We start from the raw sequence: 12,862 nt of genomic DNA, 5'->3' as shown, positions 1-12,862 counted from the left end.
AACCTCACTGGGCCTGAGTTTTCTCATCAATAAATGCAGAAGGTTGAAATATTCCCACTGTCGGGGGCACCTGAGTGGCTTAGTTGGTTAAGCGTCCAACTACTAATTTTGACTCAGGTCATGATCTCAGGGTCAGGAGATCAAGCCCCCCCATCAGGCTCAGTGGAGAGTCTATTTGAGACCCCCTCTCTCTCCCCCAGCTCACACTCTCTTGCTCTGTCTCAAATAAATAAATCATTCTTTAAAAAATATATATTCCTAAAGTTGGTTTCCCTTATTCTCTTGATCTCTCTCTCAAATTTATTGTTTTAATACAATTTGGTGGCTCCTAATGCACTCACGGAATTGTGCGACCATTACCACTATCTGATTCCAGAAGATTTCATCACCCCAAAAACAAACTCAAAACCTTTAAGGTGTCACTCCTCCATCTTCCCTGCCCCCAGGCACTGGCAACTGCTATCTGCTTGCTGTTTCTATGGCTCTGCCTAATCTGGATATTTTATATAAGTCGGATCACTTATGTCACCTGTTGTGTCTGGTTTCTTTTAGTAAGCAGAAGTCTTTGAGGTTTATCTACGCTGTAGCATGTATCAGTACCTCATTCCTTCTTACGGCTCATTAATATTCCAATGTATGTATAAACCACACAATGTTTATCCATTCATCCACTGATGGACATTTGGGACCTTTCGGCTATGGTGACTAGTACTGCTACCAACCTGCACATACACACGTGTACTTCCTTGAGTCCTTACAGGTATATATCTATGACTGGAGTTGTGGAGTCATATGATGACTCTGTGTTTGAACTTCTGAGAAACTAACAAAATATTTTCCACAGTGGCTCAACCCCATCAGTAATCACAGTGGTCCTAATATCTCCCCATTCTAACCCCCACCTATGTTCTTCCTTTGTCCTCCTTCCTTCCTTTTCTAATTATAGCCAGCCCAGTGAGTATAGTTTGGATTTGCATTTCCCTAATGACTAATGATGCTGAGTATCTTTTCATGAGCTTGGTGGCCATTTGTACAGCTTCTCTGGAGCTGTACATTTCTCTGGAGAAATGTCTATCAGTCCTTCACCCATTTTTATTTGAGTTGTCTTTTTGTTGTTGAGTTGTAGGAGTTCTTCAAATACTTTAGATACAAATCCCTTAGCAGATATATGATGTGCAAATATTTTCTCCCATTCTTTAGGTTATCTTTTCATTTTCTTCATAACATTCTTGATGCACAAAAGTTTCCAGTTATGATGAGTCCAATTTTTTTTTTAAAGATTTTATTTATTTATTTGACAGAGAGAAATCACAAGTAGATGGAGAGGCAGGCAGAGAGAGAGGAGGAAGCAGGCTCCCTGCTGAGCAGAGAGCCCGATGCGGGACTCGATCCCAGGACCCTGGGATCATGACCTGAGCCGAAGGCAGGGGCTTAACCCACTGAGCCACCCAGGCACCCTGATGAGTCCAATTTATCTTCTTTCTGTGCCATTTGCATTTCTGATGTCATATCTAACATTCCATTGCCAAATCCATCTAACATCTCTTTTTGCTGGAAAATCTCATGAGCCTTTACTCATTCCATAAATAAAGTTGTACCTGAATAACTCTCTCTGTTTTACTGTTGAGAATTACAACAGGGTTATTTTGTAGTGTTTATTACATTGCCCTTATTAAGGAGGTGGCGGCATTTTAAGTTTAGATAAAATTACCCTGCTAAGATGGATGATTAGAACTCCTTGAGATAAAATGGGTTATCTCTGAAAGAAACTACACTTCTCCTCCACTATAAAGAAGAAAGGAAGGCGGGGGTGGGGGCTGGGGGACGGGGAAGAGAATGAGAGAGAGAGAGGAAGAGAGGAAGTTAGGAACAAATTCTGTTTGAGAAATTCATGAATTAACAAAAACTACTGAGGATAACTCTGCTTCTCCGGCTCCTACCGCTACTGCTTCGTTCATCTAAAAGCCAGGGTAAGGACATTTTCCCACTGCTCACGAATTTCATTTCCCGTTATATAAGGTGACTGAACATGACTCCTCCCCATGCACAGACTGACTCGCAAACATGTCATCCAAAGACAGACCGAAAACAAAACTGGTGACGCCGAGTTGCTGCTACATACAAACAAGTAGCCTGCCACAGACTCGGAGCGGCACAGCATCTAGGGATGGCCACGTGTCCAGGTAAGAGGGCAGGTAACCCAAGATCTGAGGATATGATTAAAACCTTAAAGCACTTTATATACGGACATGAGATTTAAAGATTACATAATGCTGGACGATAAGTATAAAAGACAGTTGAAAAGCTTAAAAAAATTAAAATAAAAATAAAGAGATTTTATATGTGAACATATTAGAAAAATCTTTATTTCCCAAATCCCACAAGAACAGTCAAAAGTGCCCAATAATTTGCTCTGAGAGAAGTATCTTATATAATAAAAGTGACTCCTCTTCCTTATATGTTTAATTTCCTCTAAATGATTCTCATTATAAAGAAAAAATTTGAAAGAAACACGATTTACATAATCCATTAAAGATATATTTAAGCATTCATATGGCAACCTCACACCAGAAGTGCTAAAATCTCATTTAAACTAGGCCAGGAAGGGTGCCTGGGTGGTTCAGTTGGTTAAGCATCTGCCTTCCGCTCAGGTCACGATCTCAGGGTCCTGGCATCGAGCCCCACGTCGAGCTCCTTACTCAGCAGGGAGCCTGCTTCTCTTCTCCCTCTGCCTCTTCCCCAGCTTGTATGCCTGCTCTCTCTCTCTCCTGCACTCTCTCTTTCAAATAAATAAATAAAACTTAAAAAAAAAAAAAAAAAAGCTAGGCCAGGAAAGAAAAGTGTTTGTCAACTCCTTTTTGTGCCAAAATTATTACGACTGATTCAATATTCAACAATGTAATTTACTTATGAAAAAACCTAATCTGGCCATCCTTACTGTGTCCTAAATCTAAAATTTATAATGCCAGGTGCCTGGGTTGCTCAGTGGGTTAAGTGTCTGCCTTTAGTTCAGGTCATGATCTCAGGTTCCTGGGATCGAGCCCCAAATTGGGCTCCCTGCTCAGCAGGGGGCCTGCTTCTCCATCTGCCTGACTCTCCCCCTCCTTGTGCCCTCTCTCTGACAAATAAATAAAATCTTTGAAAAATATAAAAATAAAATTTATAATGCCATCCTAAAATTAAAATACTAGATTTAGAAAAGCAATTTAGAAAATCACCAAAGATATTCAAAAACCAGTAAATTCAATTGAGATATAAAACATTCACATTTTAATTGATTTCTAGCTATAGTATCATTGGTCTAGAGGGTTTGTTATGAATGACTCCAGTATTTTCCTACAGATGCTGGGTATATCCTCAACCAGAGAAGCAACAGATCAAGGAGTAGCCACCGGCCACACATAAGGAACTCCTATGACCTAGAGCAAATCTTGATATATTTAGACCACTTCAGTTTCCAAATGGATGTAAGGATAAAAGTTAAGACAAGAACAGATATTAAGTCTTACTTTTATCTACTTTTCCCTCTTAAAGGATACAATATACACTAGACCAAGCCACAGAAGTCTGAAGATTCAAATGAAAAAAAAGCCCTGAATGATCCTGGAACTAAATGTCCCTCTGGGGGTCCTCTGTACCACAAACTACTCTAGGGAGGCTATGGTCCAGGGTTCCAGCTGTTTCCAGCCAGTGCCCCTCCATCACCCCACCCCCAACACATATCACAGCCTCACTTTCCACCTGACCCGTTTAGAACCAATCACATGTGTATGTGTGTGTGCATGTGTGTGTATGGCATCCTTTCTCCCTTTTTCCCCTCATCTGATAACACCAGGCAAAGATGAAACCCTGCTTAAATCCAATTATCCATCTATTCTACCTCTAGACCAAAGCAACAAAAAATGGATCAAGAAAAATGTGCAACCTTCTAACAGTTCTCATTTTAAATCCATGGCCACAAATCTCAAATGGGCAATCAGCACTGTCCAACACAGCAAAGTAGACTAAAATAACTAGTTCATTCATTTTCCCCGTATACAAACTCTTATACTTTCTACTCTGTTCTCAAGCCTCCTAGACCTACCCATTCTCCCAACAAATGACTGCCTGGAGGAAACAGAAGCAATCAGAGACACAACTTCCTCTTCTAACACCCAAAACTACCTACCTCACCCACACTCTTCCTTACTTCCTATTACAACAAATGGTAGGTTCCCACTCCCATCACAGTCCAACCCTTCCATTACGGCTCTGGATCTTCTCACTTTCTCCAGGTAATTATAGCCCTCTCTATCCTACGTTATCCATTTCTCCCCTGAGGGATCCGCAACATGCCAACCTCCTCTCCCTTCAGCACTCACTAAATCCACACCCCTTACACGGACTGTCCTATCTCTGTGCTTCTTGAAAGAGTTACTTAGATGGAGTCTTACACTTGGTGTCCCCAATTTAATCCCCAATTCTCTCCTCAATTTAATCCAATCAGGTTTCTACTTCTTCTCAAATGTAACTGAGATTACAATTGTCAAAGTTATCAAAGAAGTCCAACCAATCAAATCAGTCACTCACTTATCTTATTCCTGACCCCTCAACAGCATTCCACACTGCCTTCCACTTAAACATCTCCTCCTGGCCCCAGACAGTGCTCACCAATGATCTCCATGTCACTAAATTCTTTTTTTTTTTTTTTACCACAGAATAGTAATTATAAGCTCAGGTTATTAAGTGAGATGGACCTGGATTCAAATCTTGACTCTGTCAGTTTCTAGGACCCAACCTAGGTACTGAGATTTAACCACAGAGCAAACTAGGGGAAATATTAGCACCTAATTCATAGCTGTGAGGGGGAGATGAGATAATTTATTTATTTTTTTCTCTTCTACCCCTTAGCGGCATGTGACATAATTCATTCTCCAAGAAATGTTCTTCCTTCAGTCTCTGGCTGTTCCTTTCCAATCACTGTCATAAGCTCTACTGGCCTTTTAAATTTAGGAGCTCATAAATTTCTATATTCTGTCCCTAAGTGATTGATTTCCTCCAGTCTCATGACTGAAACTATAATCTAAACCTTAACGATTTCCAAATCTCAATTTCTAGTCTATAATTTCTCCCAAGCCCCAATGGCCAACCATCTCTACCTGGATATCAGAGCTATGTCATACTCCACACACTTGAAAGGTAAGTCTCTATCCTTTTTCATGTGCTTTTTTCCTCATCTGAAACTCCCCAACTTGTTACAGTCTCTAACTCCTTGCTGTCAGTTTCCAGAGCTCCATATATTTCCTCTTCTGTAGTAATCACTAAACTTCTATTTCCTGGCTTGCTACAACAGAAGCTCCATGATGAAAAATAAAACTCTCCATCTCAGTAATACCTTGTCTAGTATTTCCTACCCAGGCAATGTTTAATAAATATTTCTTGAATGGAATTTGAGCTATTTAAAGTGTTTTGATGTTAAGCGTCTGCCTTAAGTTTACTTCCTAAAGTTACTGTTTAATTTATGAAACTGCATTTTATTTGTTCAGCTTTCTAATTCATATAAACACTTTTATTTCAAAATATTTAAACCACAGGTTTCCATTATTGTCATTTCTAATCCACAGAAATACATTAAACAAAATGTAAAGGTATTTCTAAATGTGTTCTACTAGGTCTGTGAAATACTATAATTATCAATTGCCTCTGGATATAAAAAGTTAAAAAAAGCTTACAAGGATAGGAAAGACAAACAAGGGTGGTATTATTTGTTTCCCTACTTTGGAATCCCACAACATTTTTCAAAAGAATGTTAGTAAAAAGATGGTATTTTAATTCTCAAATGTATGAACTTTCTGGAGTATTTTTAAAAAGGATTTTCTCCTCCAAGACTCTTTTATCACTTCCTCCACATGAATACTCAATTCTATCACACTCTAATTGTGTATCAATATTCTGCTTGTCTTTACCCATCAAAGATAGTGTCCAAAACAATATTTCTTTTAGCTTATAAAGTCTTATCATGGATAAATGCAGAGTTTCCATTAGGGAGCCTGAAATCTGAAAGTTTAACACACACAAACTCACTCTCAGACACAAGGGGGTTCGCTATGATATCAAGGAGCTCTACATACATGATCAGAACACATCAAGGTACTTATATACATAAAGTCTTTTAGAAAGTCCAGCTGACCACAGAACCAAAAAAAAAAAAAATACACTAAATTGAGGAAAAACATTTTGTATTGCTTTTATGTAGAAAATACAACACCTGAAGGGCACTATCATTGAGAAATTGATTACAATGAAAAAAGACACAAAACAAAATTAAGAATCAGAAAACTAGAGCCACAAAGCTTTAGCGATACTTAAATAAATTCGATTCCAAAGAACCAGGCTTTCTTCCCAGAGTATCTGGGCAATTATCTCACAAATAAGGGTTGATTCTATTTTCCCTAATGGCCGGAGTATTTGATCAAATTGCTTCTGCATGTTCTATAATAAAATAAAACACGTATAATGAAAGCTTTTTAATTTGTACACTACTGGAATACAGAAATTATAAAATAGAGGGCTCTCTAATATTACAGAAATACCTGAGCTTTTCACTGGTCCCCTAAAATTATCCAAAGTAATTAACTAGTTATCAAAGAATCTGTATTTAAGATGGTAATGTTACACTCTTCTCTAAAAGCTCTTAAATTCTTTGGATACGACCTTTGAGTTTCTGTGTGTGTTTGCAAAAGAATTATGGAAAGCCATTTATGAAACTAAAAGGACCTCTTTTTAGGTTATGACCTTTCATCTACTAATTATACTCCTGGAGAACAACCTTTTATACCAAGGAGGCTTCCTTCATTCATTTAATTCATTCATCGATCATTCAGTACATGTTTGTTAAGCACCTACTCAATATACACAAAGATGTTTATCACAATTTAATAGGAAAATACTGGAAACAAACCCATTATCTGACAATAAAGGAACTGTCACAAAATCATAGTATGTCATAGCCAAAGCAAGACACAGTCATTTAAAATACATTCATGGTAAGTTTGAAGCAATGTGGAAGAGGTTTTGCATGATTTGTGAAAAAGTAGTTATACATAAAATCAAAGAATTCATATGATTCCACTCTCAAAATAAAGTATTCGGAGAATAAACACCAAAATAAAAGAGATCGAATAGATTGGCTACGTCCTGGGGGTAAATCTATGAGATTCTCTTTATATCTCTGGAATTTTCAAGTTTTCTATAATAAACATACATAGCTTCAGTAATTAAGAAAATCCATAATTTTTTAAAAAGAAAGACAATCAATATTTATCAATCATTTGATTAGAGAAGAAAAACCATTGACATGTCTTCAAAATTTTTGGAACCCTAAATAACATCCCATATTGTACAAAATGAGAATTAGTATCTTGATACGGAACTGCCAGAGGCAAAGCTCATTTTATAAAACTGCTCATCAAAATCAGTGAGTAAAAAGCCCAAGACTTTATAGACTGTTTCTTCAGATCACAGAAAGCATGTCATAGAAAAGGTAAAAACTGCTTCTTATCAAAATGGGAAAAAATTCCAACAAATGAGATTATCTTCTCATAACCATACCAAGTACTGAACAATAATAGTAAAACCTCAATTTCTGTGCTTCAACCAAATGTAATCACTATTTTTTAAAAAACCACTCATAAGTTAAGAGTTCCATAGGAAAACAAAACAAAACAAAACAAAAACTGGAAGGTCCTAGAGCAAAACCAAACAAGTGTTGTGGGTATTAGAATTAGACCTTGTTTTAATCCACGTTTTCCCCTATATTTTCCGAAAATGTCCATTATAAAAATACAGCTATGATACAAGAGAAAAATAAACAGAAATTATCAAGGGAATACACTGAAATGTATTCACTGTGTAGATTAGATTTATAGAAAGTACAACAGTTGTAAAATTCAGACCTGCTTATTAGAGTAGCTCAGAGAAATTTGAAGGTCCTTCAAAATCAGTCAGTACAAACATCACTTTAAAGGAAATCAAACTACTTTAAATTTCTACTACAAGAGTTCATAATTTGAACAATATACATATCTTCTTCTAAGATATCTGTCATAAACAGATCTAAGGAGGTTTTCTTTTCAATGACATGGCCTACTTCCTTGTTCATGAGGTGCCAACACCAATGATGCCATGCAGCTGCGAGAGTGAAGAGTGCTGCTAGATGGAGCCTCTGCTGAATGGAGGTAACATCCAAACACGCAACTTTACTTACTGTGTGAAAGTGTGTAGTAGTATCTCTCATTCACTTAAAGTGTAAAATTACTTCAACTTAAAGAAAAAGAAATGGAAATTTAGAATACGCATACCTATCACTTTATGGAGAGCAATAACCAACAACGATAAGACATTCTTTGCCTTGTCTTTCTTTCAGGGCGCCTGCGTGGCACGGCAGGTTAAGGGTCTGACTCCAGGTTTCCACTCAGGTCGTGGTATCAGGTCCTAGTATCGAGCCTCAGGCTGGGCTCCATGCTCAGCACAAAGTCTGTCTGGGATTGTCTCTCTCTCTCCCTCTTCCTCTGCCCCCGCTTTTCTCTCTCTTCCGCTCCCTCTGCCCCTCCTTTTCTCTCTCTCTCTCAAGTAAATTAATTAATTTTTAAAAAAGGAACAGCTTTCAGCACCCTCAAACATATATACTTCTCACAGGACCAACTACTAAGTTATTAAACAAGCGAAAAGATATAGTATCTTAGCAATGAATAAAGCACAGGGCTCTGAAGTAAAATTGTCTGGTTTTAAATCCTAGTTCTACTGTTTTTCAGTTGTACAACCTGAGGGAATAATTTAAGGCATATTTGTTTCCATTTCTCAGCCTTTTTATAAAATATGGATAATAATAAGAATTCACACCTCAAAGATGTAGTTTAATGGAGGAGAGATCATGCCTAGCAGAGGGTAAGCACTAAAACAGGGTTTTCCCTCCTTTTTCTTCATTCTAAATAGAATTTGCCATCCATTCTGGAGATAAGAATAAAGGTCTCTAACTCAAAAAACTGGTACTGAAAGTCCTAAACTCAGCTGCAATCATAATTACCCATCCATAAAGTATCACGTGCAACCTAAACATAATCCAACTTAACATTAAGGTAAATAAATGACAGTTCCCTTTTAAGGTGATTTTCATCCCAGTTGTTTCAAAAGGAGAAAAGAATGAAACACAAAGATTCTTTCTTAAAAGATGTACCAAAAAAATTCAGAACCACTGTACTAACAAAATATGATGTAATTGCAAAGTTATTGGGTAAAATGCAATAATGCACACTTAATAGCAAAATTTAAATATTTTAGTGTTTTTAGAATATTCAAAGTTAAAGTGCTTGGCATAGTCACAATTATCAATGTTTCTTAAGTATAAATTTGCTATTCTCTATAAATAAAGAAACTCCAACTGTCTATAATTAGCCTGGAACTAGTTAAACTATAAAACTTATTAGAGCCATTCAACTATCTTGGGAATTATTTGGTTCTCTTTTCTCATAAAGAAATTAATTCAAGTGACAGAATGTAACAAAAATGTCAATACTGTTGAAGGCTTTTTAATAAATTGCATTTTGGCAAATAATCATAAAAAAATTAACAAACAATGAAGTCATAATGATTTCATTTATTTGTTCTGTACATATCTGATTAATAGGCATTAATTTTGTTGATGGAAACAAGAGAACTCTATTGTTATATACAGATTAGAAATGTGAACACTTAGCATTTCCCACAACTACTGACTTCACACATTATTTTGAATGTTATTTCAAATAACACTGTAAATGCCAGAGGTTAGGTAAGCAAAGAGCTCTACTGCCCTCTAATGAAATAAACCAAAAAAAAAAAAAAAAAAACCCAAAACCCTTCATTTTGAGGTATCTCAGAACAGAAAAATAATCTTACTTTGCTAAATACAGCAGAGAAACACTAAGACAATTAATTGCAAACAAGAAGAATATATATCAAAATACTGTAGGAAAAGCTACAATCACCCAGTTTTCATGATAAAATTAGTAGCAAAACAGGAAAGCCTTGAGACAAGAATGTTCCAAGAGAAACGAGACCAGTACAACAATGTTATCTAATGTGATAGCAATTAAAACTTCACTGCAGGCTACACTTCTCATGTGTACGTTGGAAGCGAATGAGAAGAAAGACTCTTAGAAACCACACACTTTGGTGAATTACAGGAAGTTTTCAGTTCAGCAGCTCAAAAGTAAACACCATCAAAAATAGTCTCTCTCATGATTTTTTACTGACTAATCCTCTCAGAATTATGTCAATGCATGTATATTTTCAGGATAACTGCCCTGGGTCATACACACTTAAGAGAATTTTATTTACTGCTTCCTGTTTTAAACAAATGCCAATTTCATCATATGGAAACAGTATTCTAAGACACTTTGCATCATAAATTAACCGGTGTTAGCTTTTCATGGTTCTTTGAATAAAAGCTCTGCCTTCTTTTAACAAACGTGGCTTTTAAAACATCTTCCATATTCCTGTCCCTTTCAACTAATATTCCAACAGCTCAAGAATTCCCAAACTCTCATTTAAGTACAAAGAATAGTGTACCAGATCATACAAAAGAGAATGAAAACAACAAAAACAAAAAGCACATTTCCCAGCAGCAGCTCAATGAAAGAACAGAGGTAAAGCCGTCAACTGTTTCTTAGAGTTAGGACACACAGCACCTGGAAATGACAAGTGTCTGTCCAGGCTGACAGGGGGCAAGACACTTCATTTAGTGTCTTCTGTTTAGCAGATCAAAGAAACAGCAGCCAAATCCCCACAATGCTATAGGGAAGATGGGCATACGGACAAAGAGGTTCACTTAAATCTGCATACCAAATGAAAATATCCTTTAATGCTTTTAAGCTTTATTTCAGAAAGAACAAGACAGAGCACAGAGGGCGAGGGAGAAGCAGATTCCCCACTGAGCAAAGAGCCTGACATGGTATCCTTTGCCTTTGTGTGCCGCTGCTCTTCTTCCCAAGGGTCTGTTTGCCCATAAAAATGGTTCTCTAGGGGTGCCTGGGTGGCTCAGTGGGTTGGGCCTCTGCCTTCAGCTCGGGTCATGGTCTTGGGGTCCTGGGATGGAGTCCCGCATCGGGCTTTCTGCTCAGCGGAGAGCCTGCTTCCTCCTCTCTCTCTCTCTGCCTGCCTCTCTGCCTACCTTTTTGTCCAAAGCAAGTCATAAATCCATATTCAACGGACCTGGACATAGACCCTGACTCCATGGGAAGAGTAAAGAACCAAGGCCATTTTTATGATCAACTATAAGCATGCGTACCTACAATTAAATGTTCTTCAGAATTACCTATGTCTCATAAATTGAAGAATATAGAATGTTAGTTCATCATATATTTATCTCCACTTATAATATGACATCCTCTGTAAGTGGAATAATAAGATAGCAATTGCTATAGAAACATCAGAATCTCATTTGGGGTATTTACCCAATTAGCTATGGTACTTGTGATCTCTCTCTGTCAAATAATAAATAAAAATCTTAAAAAAAAAGAAAATGGTTCTCTAGCTCTACAAGTTGTTAAAGATAACCAAAGGTTCATTCAAAATTTCAAACTAGCAATGCACAGAAAAATCTAATGCACTCAGGCCTCTCTCTCCAATGAGTTGAATTTCACATCTGCCTAAAAATATAACTGACATACAAACATATTTTGAGGACATAATAAAGGAGGTGGGAGGACTCACACATCCCATAGTCAAGCATTGCCTAAACCATAATACTTAGATTATACCCAATATATGATCAAAATAGCATCCGTCCCACCTATAATTTGCATTTAGCTACTCAGACATAACATATGGTAGTCATGAGAAATACAACAGTCAAGGGGTACGGCCCCTTGGAGAATGTATGCATGTGTGTAAGAATGTACAATGTACCCAGGTACATACGTGTGTTTTCATGCAGAATAGTCCTAGTCTATACCAAGGAGTTCCAGATTATTATGCGAAACCTAAGGGAATGCCTTCCCTGCCTAGTTTATGAGAAGAAAAAAAGGCCTTTCCAGGCTGTCCTTTGCCTCCCCAACTCCCAGTTAGCCTAAATATGAAAAACATAATCAAGAATTAAAACAGGGGAAGAAAGTTAAAAAAAAAGGGAAAAGATTAACTCCATTAGTAAAAAAAAGTTTATTGTCAGCTTTAGTTTAAACAAAGATTTTTATTTATTCAGTGGCCAAAGAACATCTTATTGATGATGATGATGGTGGTAGTGGCCTGCATTTTTTGAGCATCTACCAAGTATTAGGCATTGAACTAAGAACTACATACATTGGGTAACTATTCTTCACATAAACCCTGTGAGACAGGTAATATTACCCCCATTTTATAGGTGAAGAAACTGATACCCATAAAGATTATGAGTGTTGCCCCACTCAGAGATTAAAGTGTTGCCCCAAGCTACATTGCTACTAAATATATATACTAGTACCATAAATACTATATATACTAGACCATATATACTAGTCAGTGCAACTCTTAACCACTAAATTTATATTATTTTACATATTATTATCTGTATTATATTTACCAACTTAAAATGTGTGAAATGAAATACTTTGGCACACTGCAATGAATTAATTAATTATATGCAGTGAGCCCCAATTCAACTGCCTAAAATTCTGTAGACATGGAACGTGGGCCAGGTATTGGTCTCACCAATATGGAAGACAAAAATGTGCATGATATAATACATCATAAAAGTTCCAACAAATAAGTATCCCATCTTTCAATGCCCATTATAAGCAATAACATTCTCCCCGCATTCTCTGATCACATCCAGACACAGTAATCTGTCCTTCCTCGGATCTTTCTACCT

General features: G+C 37.0%; 1 protein-coding gene across 2 annotated transcripts in view; it reads right to left on the bottom strand.

Moving 5' to 3' along the window:
* The window catches only part of COMMD10 (COMM domain containing 10), a 202,034-nt gene that overhangs the window by 143,254 nt on the left and 45,918 nt on the right, over positions 1-12,862 (bottom strand). Inside the window, exon 6 of one of the 2 annotated variants that reach the window (XM_044263276.1) lies at positions 8,278-8,301. The exons of the other annotated variant lie outside the window; for it this stretch is intronic. Within the exon in view, the coding sequence (XP_044119211.1) occupies positions 8,293-8,301 (9 nt within the window). The 3' untranslated portion in view covers positions 8,278-8,292. Of the gene's footprint in view, positions 1-8,277; positions 8,302-12,862 lie in introns of those variants that run through there. 2 annotated transcript variants of the gene reach the window in all.

The sequence above is a fragment of the Neovison vison genome, chromosome 1 (assembly GCF_020171115.1).
Source record: "Neovison vison isolate M4711 chromosome 1, ASM_NN_V1, whole genome shotgun sequence".
Lineage (NCBI taxonomy): Eukaryota > Metazoa > Chordata > Mammalia > Carnivora > Mustelidae > Neogale > Neogale vison.
Note: the sequence above shows the minus strand (reverse complement) of the source record. Positions and strands in the feature narration are given on the sequence as shown.